At 44.0% G+C, this 10,857-nt stretch overlaps 1 protein-coding gene across 2 annotated transcripts in view; it reads left to right on the forward strand.

Annotated features, from left to right (window-relative positions):
• LOC106602388 (N-acetylgalactosaminyltransferase 7) overlaps positions 1-10,573 on the forward strand; it is a 32,055-nt gene extending 21,482 nt beyond the window's left edge. The window contains exons 3-12 of one of the 2 annotated variants that reach the window (XM_014194989.3): positions 185-351; positions 3,490-3,620; positions 3,836-3,915; positions 4,625-4,807; positions 5,642-5,759; positions 6,013-6,135; positions 6,677-6,895; positions 8,376-8,474; positions 8,564-8,692; positions 8,963-10,573. In XM_014194989.3, coding sequence (XP_014050464.1) covers positions 185-351; positions 3,490-3,620; positions 3,836-3,915; positions 4,625-4,807; positions 5,642-5,759; positions 6,013-6,135; positions 6,677-6,895; positions 8,376-8,474; positions 8,564-8,692; positions 8,963-9,100 — 1,387 coding nt within the window. In that variant the 3' untranslated portion in view covers positions 9,101-10,573. Of the gene's footprint in view, positions 1-184; positions 352-3,489; positions 3,621-3,835; positions 3,916-4,269; positions 4,453-4,624; positions 4,808-5,641; positions 5,760-6,012; positions 6,136-6,676; positions 6,896-8,375; positions 8,475-8,563; positions 8,693-8,962 lie in introns of both variants that reach the window. The other variant, XM_014194988.3, reaches the window with a different exon arrangement.
• Positions 10,574-10,857: the final 284 nt, after the last annotated feature.

The raw sequence follows: 10,857 nt of genomic DNA on the forward strand, positions 1-10,857 counted from the left end.
CAGTCCTATTTCACTCCAAAGCAGTATTTTCTAAATGTATGAAATGCCATGCAAACTTGGTCAAAAGATGTTACTTTCCAGCTTCTGAACATAGCCTAATCTATATAAATAGTCCCTGTTATCCACTACATGTACAGTATGTATGCCTACAGCCATTTTAATTCTTCCTCTCCTCCTACTGTAGGTGTAAGTACTGGCACTACGACGACAACCTGTTGACGTCCAGTGTCATCATCGTGTTTCACAATGAGGGCTGGTCCACCCTGATGAGGACGGTCCACAGCGTCATCAAGAGAACGCCCAGACGATACCTGGCCGAGATCGTCATGATCGACGACTTCAGCAACAAAGGTAGCGTTGGTTTGAGTACAAGTAATTACAACACAAGGCTGATAGGGTTTTGTCTTTGTACCAATATTGTCTTATCAACTAACGCTCGCCCCCTTACTAGCTCTGACTTTGCTGACGGCTACTTTATTGATGTACTTACTGTGATATGTGGTTGTCCCACCTAGCTACCTTAAGATCAATGCACTAAGTCGCTCTGGATAAGAGTGTCTGCGAAATGACTTGCATGGAAATGTTTGTTCCATTTTGAATTAGCCAATCAGGTTAGACTAGAAGGCTTCATGACATCACTCTGCTGCATTGTATCAGCGCTTCACTGCTGTACTTGTACATTTCCTCAGATACAAGCCGTAGTGCATAACATGTCTATTCTTGGTTTAAGGTTAAAAGCACCCTGCTTTGTTTCAGCTAGGCTAGTAGATAACTACAGTTGGCTGTAAGCAGGGGACCCCCACTCCAATTACCAAGTAAAACGCCCAGCAATTGAATCAGCACTCTGCAACAACACTTTGCCATTGTCATGCTAAATTATCACTGGCTATGAAAGCATTGGAGTGGAACAGCCTTTCGCCCCCAGTGTCTCCCTTAGTCTTGCATTGTGAGGCCCTGCCCAAGCAATGGAACACCATTCAGTTGTACTGTGAGTGCCTAGTCCACCATTCAGATGTAGAACTGTGAGAGTCTAGTCCACCATTGTGAAAATCTGGCTGAGTAATTCCCCTGAAGCGGAGGCACCACAACACCAAAAGATACATAATGGACACTGACTTCATGAGAACATCAAGAGCTCAGAGAATTCATCTCATTAAGCATGCAGCCTGCCACTGATTGCTATTACCAAAGCCTGTTACAGTATTCTAAACCATCTGCATGCTATCACAAGCACTTCATTGCCAATAAAGCTAGTCTAGCCATTGGAAACAGGGTTTTGAAGGAGAAAGATGCCACGTTATTGCTCAGGTTTCACATCAGTTGTTGCACATTTAGTTCTACAGCAGGCAGCAACAGCCAAGCATACACAAGTAATTATAAAGGTTGTGACTAACTCACAGAACGCAAGTAATATATAGCGATGCCAGGGGCTCATCGTTGTTGCACTTCTGATGTTATGGAGTTAAACTCAAGGTTATGGTTTATAAAATAGTATTCTAGGGTCGATACAGAAATATCCCTGTGTAGTTAAAGCATGAAACCGTCTTGCTGCTGATAGATACTTATCACAGTGGTGGGCCGTGCCTTTTCTTACTACAACAAAAGCGGTACCTGCTTCCTGCCGTCCCTGGTAGCGACGAACCTGCCGTTTTTACTTGTAGAATTGCAATTCTTGTCAGTGGCCAACAACTCGACTTTGAGCCACTCGGAGAGCACAAACCCCCACGTGGGAGAGCCGACAGGAGTGACAACAAAGCTGGGAAGAGGGTGTTTTCTCCGTACAGCCACAGTTAAATGTCATGAGCCAGTCACACTTCATATGCAATGTAGGCTATGGGATGTTAGCTAGCTAAGTGCACAGACTCAATGCACACAACACTAAATATTTCCTGCAAGCTAGCTAACCACTGGAGCAAATATTGACATAAGGAAATCACAATGGATTAGTTTCCATGAAACCGCTGCCTGTGTTAGCTGCAGTGTCCTTAGCTAGCTACACTACATGACCAAAAGTATATGGACACCTGCTTGTCGAACGTCTCATTCCAAAAACATGGGCATTAATATGGAGTTGGTCCCCCCACATTGTTGCAATAACAGCCTCCACTCTTCTGAGAAGGCTTTCCACTTGGAACATGGCTGTGGGGACATGCTTCCATTCAGCCACAAGCATTAGTTAGGTTGGGCACTGATGTTGGGTAATTAGGCCTGGCTTGCAGTCAGCATTCCAATTCATCCCAAAGGTGTTCGATGGGGTTGAGGTCAGGGCTCTGTGCAGGCCAGTCAAGTTCTTCCACAACGATCTCGACAAACCATCTCTGTTTAGAACTCAGTAGTGAGTGTTGCAACCGAAGACAGATGATTTTTACTCACTTCAGCACTCTGCGGTCCCGTTCTGTGAGCTTGTGTGGCCTACCACTTCGCGGCTGAGGTGCTGTTGCTCCACTTCACAAAAACAGCACCTACAGTTGACCAGAACAGCTCTAGCGTGGCGGAAATTTTATGAACTGACTTGTTGGAAAGTTGACATCCTATGATTATGCCACGTTGAAAGTCACTGAGCTTTTCAGTAAGGCCATTCTACTGCCAATATTTTGTCTGTGGAGATTGCATGGCTTTATGCTCAATTTTATACACCTGTCAGCAACGTGTATGTTGCACTAGCTTGCAAATATGCTAACGTTAGCTAGCTAACGAAACAGAGCTAGCTAGCTATGTTGCATCATCTAGCAAATATGCTAACGTTAGCTAGCTAACGAAACAGAGCTAGCTAGCTATGTTGCATCATCTAGCAAATATGCTAACGTTAGCTAGCTAGTTAAACTTTTGGCCATGGGCTGGTACTAGCTGTATGGGATTATGGAGAATGAATTTAATTGTTTCTTCGTCATCTTGCTAGGTAGTAATCTAGCTCTGGCTAGTATCATGCAAAATTACAACATTAGCACAGCTAGCTAGCTAACGTTGGAATCTAGACCATAAACTTAGCAACACACTGACATGCAGTGTCAAACAACGCTTCTGCCACCTTCTGGTTTAGAGTATTTTAACAAGGCTGACGACTTCAAGGTCTTTGCTGTGTGAACAGGAGATTGACTGCCGACACTCTGTTCAGAGGTGCTAAGTATTGAAGGCCGATAAACGTTTGATAATCCTACCGGTGGGTCTGGGCTATAAGCTTCTAGTGACGATTGTAGTATATAATCTGCGCGACCAAGACACTACCCACTTTATATTTGTAAATACAGTCATACTTTTCATAGCACAAAAATGATCTAATACTGTAGGATATCATATTGTGTACATATCAGGCTATTGCTAGGAATACTATCTCTTCTATTACTTGATTTGAGTCTTATTGATTTATTGTACTGCAATGTTCTGGGGCCTAGCACACAAGCGTTTCAGTGCACATTTTGTACCTCCCGGTAAACTGTGTACGTGGCAAATAAAAGTAGGTTTAATCTCACTGTCCCTGTCGGTCTCCAGTGCACCTGAAGGAGAGACTAGAAGAGTACATTAAGCAGTGGAACGGCCTGGTCAAACTGCACCGCAATGAGAAGCGAGAGGGCCTCATCCAGGCTAGGAGTATAGGAGCCCATGTAGCCACCCTGGGACAGGTAGGTTACAGCTACTCCATCACCTCTACACTTACTGTGTGTGGATGAGACAAAGGGAAAGGGGGGATGAATGAATGGATTGATCTGGAGCCACTAATATAGATTGACATCCATATAGATGGAAAGATATGGAATGGTAACAACTCTACTGTCAAGTAACTGTTCTCTCCAATGTCTGACGTGTTTGGCTGCTGTGTGTGTCCTGTCGTCTGTAGGTTCTTATCTATTTAGACGCTCACTGTGAAGTCACTGCCAACTGGTACGCCCCTCTGGTGGCCCCCATATCCAAGGACAGGTATGAGTGGTCTGCGGCTGGGATTTTTGAATATTTATACTTCATATGATGACTTGTTCTACTGTAATAATGAAAAATATTCTGACTCATCAATGAACGGCGCAGGTCATGAATCCTCTCTACCAGAAACATCTCTGTATTATGTCACAGCATAACTAGTGATATACATTGACGTATATACAACCTAATTCATGTGCAGATTGTATTGAAAATGTATAGATGGGTGTATCCATCCATGCTGAATATGCAAAACTATTTATCTATGCTAAATATTGATCAGTAATTAATATCCATTTAGTGCAGTGGTCTGCCACACTGTAACATCTTGTGTGTATTCTCATTGCCTGTTTCCAGAACGGTATGCACTGTACCTCTGATAGATTATATAGACGGCAGTGACTATACCATAGAGCCCCAGCAAGGTGGTGATGAGGACGGGCTGGCCCGGGGAGCCTGGGACTGGAGCCTGCTGTGGAAGAGAGTGCCTCTCTCCAGCAGGGAGAAGGCTAAGCGAAAGCATAAGACCGAGCCTTATCGGTAAACATCCTGCTACCATCCATGCCTTGCATGCCCATCTAAAACCCAGATGTATTGTTTGTTTCCCCCCTTTGTGTGTGTGTGTGTGTGTGTGTGTGTGTGTGTGTGTGTGTGTGTGTGTGTGTGTGATGCATGAAACCCTCCCATCTCCCCACCGGCTGTCCCTACCCAGAACGGTGTGCACGGTCCCTCTCATAGACTCCATAGATGGCCAGACATTCCGAATTGACCCACAAGGGGGAGGGGATGAGGATGGCTTTGCCCGCGGAGCATGGGACTGGAGCATGCTCTGGAAGCGTGTGCCCCTCACTAGCAGGGAGAAGGAGAAGAGATTAACTAAAACTGAGCCCTATCGGTAATTCATCAGCACTAAAAGAAAAATCTGCCCTGCTTGCAACATCAACCCCTTACTGAGGCACAAATGATGCACTAGAGTATACAATATGCTGTCTGCATGTACAGTACTATTTGCTTGGCCTTGGCTTGCTCATACTACTGCTTGGCACTTCTCTATAGTGTATAACTGTATGCTGACCTGCTAGTGATCGCAGTACTTTAACTATGAAACACAAGTGCTACCTCATATAGTGGTCTGTAGATGTAACAATAATCAGAAAGCTATGTAATACCCATTAATTACCAACTGTAGCACTCAATGTGGTTTATTAATTTCTCTAACTTGCTCTAGTGCAAAAATGTCATGCTCTTGAAGAAACGCCTATGGCCTGGACCAATTAAAAGTGTCAATTTGTCCGAACCCTCAATGCTAGCAGTCTCTGATACCTGGAAGGAATTTTGACAGATGCCACTGCTTGTGCCTTAGAAATCAACACTTAAGTCTTTGAAATTAAACTCTTCATTCTCAGTTTATCTTGGTGTGATTTCCTCACCAATAATCTCTTCTGTCTTCTCCACAACTCGGTATCCTACCACATTCTATTGTTTGAGAAGATAAGTCAGTAATGTTTCACCTTCGATGGCTAGCATGATATTTGGTCATTTGACAGGAAGGATTGTTTGGAGCACTCTTTGGGTCAATGTACTTGTTCACTCTTTTTGTCATAATGCTTATGTTTCTCCATATTTCATCATGTATCCACCTTCTTCCCTGCTACATTTTAGCTCTTGTCCCTCTCTCTGGATGAGACTCCTGTGGATTGTGGGTAATGTAGTTTTGGGCCTTTCTCAGGTCGCCTGCCATGGCTGGGGGGCTGTTTGCCATTGAGAGGGACTTCTTCTTTGAGCTGGGCCTCTATGACCCAGGACTGCAGATCTGGGGAGGGGAGAACTTTGAGATATCCTATAAGGTAAACACTAAGACCACCTAAAGCACTCAATCGTCTACGAAAGATTTCACATCATAATAAAATACTTGGGTTATTGTTTGGTCCTGTATTGATACTGTTACTGATCATGCATAATGCTTAGTAGCTGTTATTTATTTGCTGTGAATTCCAACTATGTTATCTCTCTATTGTACTCGTATACTATTGTATTTTCAGCTTTGTATGTACCATCTGTGTAACTCCAGCATGTTCTATTGTCCTGATCTGATTCCAGATCTGGCAGTGTGGTGGCCAGCTGCTCTTCGTGCCGTGCTCACGCGTGGGCCATATCTACCGCCTACAGGGCTGGCAGGGCAACCCACCCCCTGCCCACGTTGGCTCCTCGCCCACACTTAAGGTCAGTGTGCCAAGTCTGTCAAACTAAGCACCCAGACCCCCCTCTTAGCCTGCTCCCAGATCTGCGTTTAATCTCTTTCCAACTCCTATGGTGATTGTCACAATGACTGTAAGAGTTGGCAGGACAACACAAACAGATCTGGGACCAGGCTAGCCCACTCTGGCAAATCCCTGGCAGCTTTTCTTGGCTCCTTTGAGCTGACCTGGCACCATCTGCTTATTTACTTGGATTCATCCTTGTAAACTAATATGGTTCAGCCAGTTTCAAATGTCTACAAGGGTGACTAGATTTAATGATATATTGTGCTAAGGACAGTTCATGTAGGCCTACAGCCGTTTATCAAATGGTCAGTAGTGGATTAATTATATGGATATCATCATATGTATCGGTCATCTGTATTGTATCATAAAACATCAGCAATCTTATGGAAAAACACCATATGAGAAGTAGCATATGGATTGACTGACTGATGTCCTTCAAGAGGTGTTGTCCTTCATGGAAACTAATAATTGGTGTTTTATTCTGATCCTCCCTGCTCCAGAATTATGTGCGTGTGGTGGAGGTTTGGTGGGACGACTACAAGGACTACTTCTACGCAAGCCGGCCGGAGACCCTCACCCTGGCCTACGGGGACATCAGCCAGCTCAAGAAGTTCAGAGAGGAGCACCGCTGCAAGAGCTTCAAGTGGTTCATGGAAGAAATTGCCTATGACATCCCCATGAACTACCCACTGCCCCCCAAAAACGTGGAATGGGGAGAGGTAGGCTAAAGTATTGTCCATATTTAGTTTTTAGTTTATTCATACTACACAATAGTAGCTAAAAGCTGAATTGCAGTCTTCATTAAAATATCAACATATGCATCTGTTGAAAAGTAGTGTGTTACTGTCCGCTACATGACCAAAAGTATGTGGACACCTGCTCGTTGAACATCTCATTCCAAAATCATGGCCATTTAACTATAACAGCCTCCACTCTTCTGGGAAGGCTTTCCACTAGATGCTGGAGCGTTGCTGCGGGGACTTGCTTCCATTCAGCCACGAGCATTAGTGAGGTTGGGTGATTAGTCCTGGCTTGCAGTCGGTGTTCCAATTCATCCCAAAGGTGTTTGATGGGGTTGAGGTCAGGGCTCTGTGCAGGCCAGTCAAGTTCTTCCACAACGATCTCGACAAAACATTTCTGTATGGACCTCGCTTTGTGCACGGGGGCATTGTCATGCAGAAACAGGAAAGGGCCTTCCCAAAACTGTTGCCACAAAGTTGGAAGCACAGAATCATCTAGAATGTTGTATGCTGTAGCGTTAACATTTCCCTTTACTGGGATTAAGGGGCCTAGCCCAAACCATGAAAAACAGCCCCAGACCATTATTCCTCCTCCACCAAACTTGACAGTTGGCACTATGCATTTAGGCAGGTAGTGTTCTCCTGACATCTGCCAAACCTAGATTTGCACTTACAGTTGGCCTCTCGAGTGGCGCAGCGGCCTAAGGCAGTGTTTGAGGCGTCACTACAGACCCGGGTTTGATCCCAAGATGTCTCACACCCGGCCGTGACCGGGAGACCCATGAGGCAGCACACAATTGGCCCAGCGTCGTCCGGGTTAGGGGAGGGTTTGGCCGGCAGGATTACCTTGTCCCATCACGCTCTAAAGAATCCTTGTGGCGGGCCAGGTGCCTGCAAGCTGACTTCGATCGCCAGCTGGACAGCGTTTCCTCCAACACATTAGTGTGGCTGGCTTCCGGGTTAAGCGAGCAGTGTGTCAAGAAGCAGTGTGGCTTGGCTGGGTCTTGTTTCGGAGGACGCATGGCTCTCGACCTTCGCCTCTCCCTAGTCCGTAAGGGAGTTGCAGCAATGGGACAAGACTAACTACCAATTGGATATCACGTAATTGGGAAGAAAAATTTGGTTAAAAGTACAACAAAAAATTGATATAAATAAAAGCACTTACAATTGACCGGAGAAGCTCTAGCAGGGCAGAAATTTAATGAACTGACTTGTTGGAAAGGTGGCATCCTATGACGGTGGCACTTTGAAAGTCACTGAGCTCTTCAGGAATGCCATTCTACTGCCAATATTTTGCTATGGAGATTGCATGGGAGTGTGCATGATTTTTATACACCTGTCAGCATCAGGTGTGGCTGAAAGTCAAATCCACTCATTTGAAGGGGTGTCCACATACTTTTGTGTATATGTAGTGTATGTGCATTTGGAATGTATAGTGAACATTATTGCTTTGTTCCAGGTCCGTGGATATGAGACCAGCTACTGCATTGACAGTATGGGCCACACCCACGGAGGCAACGTGGAGATTGGACCCTGTCACAGAATGGGTGGGAACCAGGTCAGAAAACCCTGTTCGTCATTTGGGATTATAGACTTTATTTATTCCTAAACATTATTCCTCATTTACTGATTAAACATCTCTTGTAGCTTTTCAGGATAAATGAAGCCAACCAGCTCATGCAGTATGACCAGTGCTTGACGAAAGGACCAGACGGGTCAGCGGTGATCATTACACACTGTAACATGAACGAGAACACAGAGTGGAGATACTTCAAGGTATGCAGCTGCATCTAACTTCATATACAAAGTGTGTCATCCTGAGATAAGAACCTCCTTAGATTGGTACCATTGTTTCAATATAAGATTGCTTCATAAGATGTGGTAAACAGTTGGAAAGAGAATCCATCCTTGTTACCAATACAGTATTATGAGTTTTTTTCCTATCGTGCTACAGCTTGAGATGGTACTGCTGAACATAGCATATTAGCATGTATGTGTGAGGGTATATGTAGTGTAAGTGATATCACTGTTTCGTTTCCTTCCCAGGACCTCCACAGGTTCACCCACGTCCCCACGGGGAGGTGCCTGGACCGGTCGGACGTCCTCCACAAGGTCTTCATCGCAGACTGTGACACCAGCAAAAGCACACAAAAGTGGGAGATGAACAATATTGTAGCGGTTTAAAGCTACGGCCCCACAGAGGGTACTTTACTCCTACTGGAACTCACTCAACAGGATAGGGCATCGAACACTGCACTTCAACTGTCTGCTGCATTGAGAGGTTGTGTACGTCCAAAATGGCACACTATTTCCCTATATAGTGCACTACTTCCAGAGCCCGATGGGCAGGGGCGTCAATTGTGTATGGCAGTCAACATACACCAACTATTTTAAAATGGGCTACTGAAGTCATTCCAATCCCCATTAAATGGCAAATGCAGTTTAAGCGGTAATAGCTGGCAGGCCTCCGAGCGCGTGGAAAGACTGTCTGGCTAGAGCACATTGAGCTGAGGTAGCTTTTGTCTTAAAACAGTGCAGAGGTGGAAGATTGCTGTAGATGGCTATGAAACTGCACTTTTGACTTCATGTGGAACTTAACTCGTTTTTAATCCCAGTGCTGAGCTAGTGCTTAGTAGCTAATTGCTGTATGACATGTTTGTAGAAAGTTAAGTCCCTTATTGACTGTGGGGAATGAAGCTACATCTAAGGTGATAATGGCTGGAGTCAATTCTGCTTGTTTTCACTGTCTCCAAATAGCTTTTTAGAGTTTAAATTGAGTAGGTTTAGCTGAAATGACACCCCTACCTAAGGGCCCTGGTCAAAAGTAATGCACTATATAGGGGATACTGTGCTCTCTCAACCATGTCCCACGGAAGATACTCCTCCGTACACACACTTGGATAATGGACCTTTTTTCAGTTGTAGATGTTTACACGTTCTTGCTCTTCTCTCGATCTTTACATCTTATTGGGGTCTTTGGGCTATTACTCAGGGGTCGTGGAAATGTTCTAACTTTAAAAAAACATTGGTGGAGGATTCATTAATCAATGTGCAGAATTTAACATTCAACAATTCAAAACCACTTCTAGAAGTCGTGTAATAAACTGCCCACTAGCTAGGTTTTTATAACCTGGTCTCAGATCTGTTTGTACAATGACCCATAGGTGTTTAATTGACAAGAAAGCACAAACAGATCTGGGACCAGGCTAGATGGATAAGTCCACTCATGAATCATGGTCAAGAATGAACACTGGATGTTTTGAAAGGACTTACTACTTCAATGATGTTGGTCTTAGGCACAGTGAAATTCCAAAAGCTTGAATTTAACATGTTGGCTCTAACAGGTGAATTTCAAATGGCTATATAAAGAAAGGGTTTGTGTTTTTTAGTGTTTTTATATTTCCAGCTTGGTATGTAAATGTTGTTGAATGAGGACTACAAAGCAACCAGAATCAGACACCAATTTGTTCAATGCAAAATTAAGAAAATGTTTTCTTTGGGGTGTGATGTGTATGCATTTTTTATAATGTAAATAGGTTTATTTCTAAAACATAGAGCTATACAGTGAGCCTTGGATGAAGGTGTACATATCTAACTTATAAAAAATATTGGCTCAAACTGTACTCATGGCAATAAATTGAACCTTTTTACCAACGACTTTTGTCCCTTTTCCTTGAAATTACAATTTTATAGAGAAATGTATATTTCTCTAAGTTGTAGAATATGGGTCTTTTTTATTATGCATTCATGCATCTTTTGAACCTTCAACCTTGTTCAGGTCTGATTACACTACATCCCCCAGATTTTGGGGTCCTCACCCCTCCCCCAGATAAACATGGTCTCATTTGTATGTTATCTATCCAAAAGAAAATGCCTCAACCCTGTCTGGCCTTATGTCAACCACTCCAACTGCAGTGGATTTGAGACATGCATTTCCCTCG

This window comes from Salmo salar, chromosome 04 (assembly GCF_965601325.2).
Source record: "Salmo salar chromosome 04, fSalSal1, whole genome shotgun sequence".
NCBI classification, from domain to species: domain Eukaryota; kingdom Metazoa; phylum Chordata; class Actinopteri; order Salmoniformes; family Salmonidae; genus Salmo; species Salmo salar.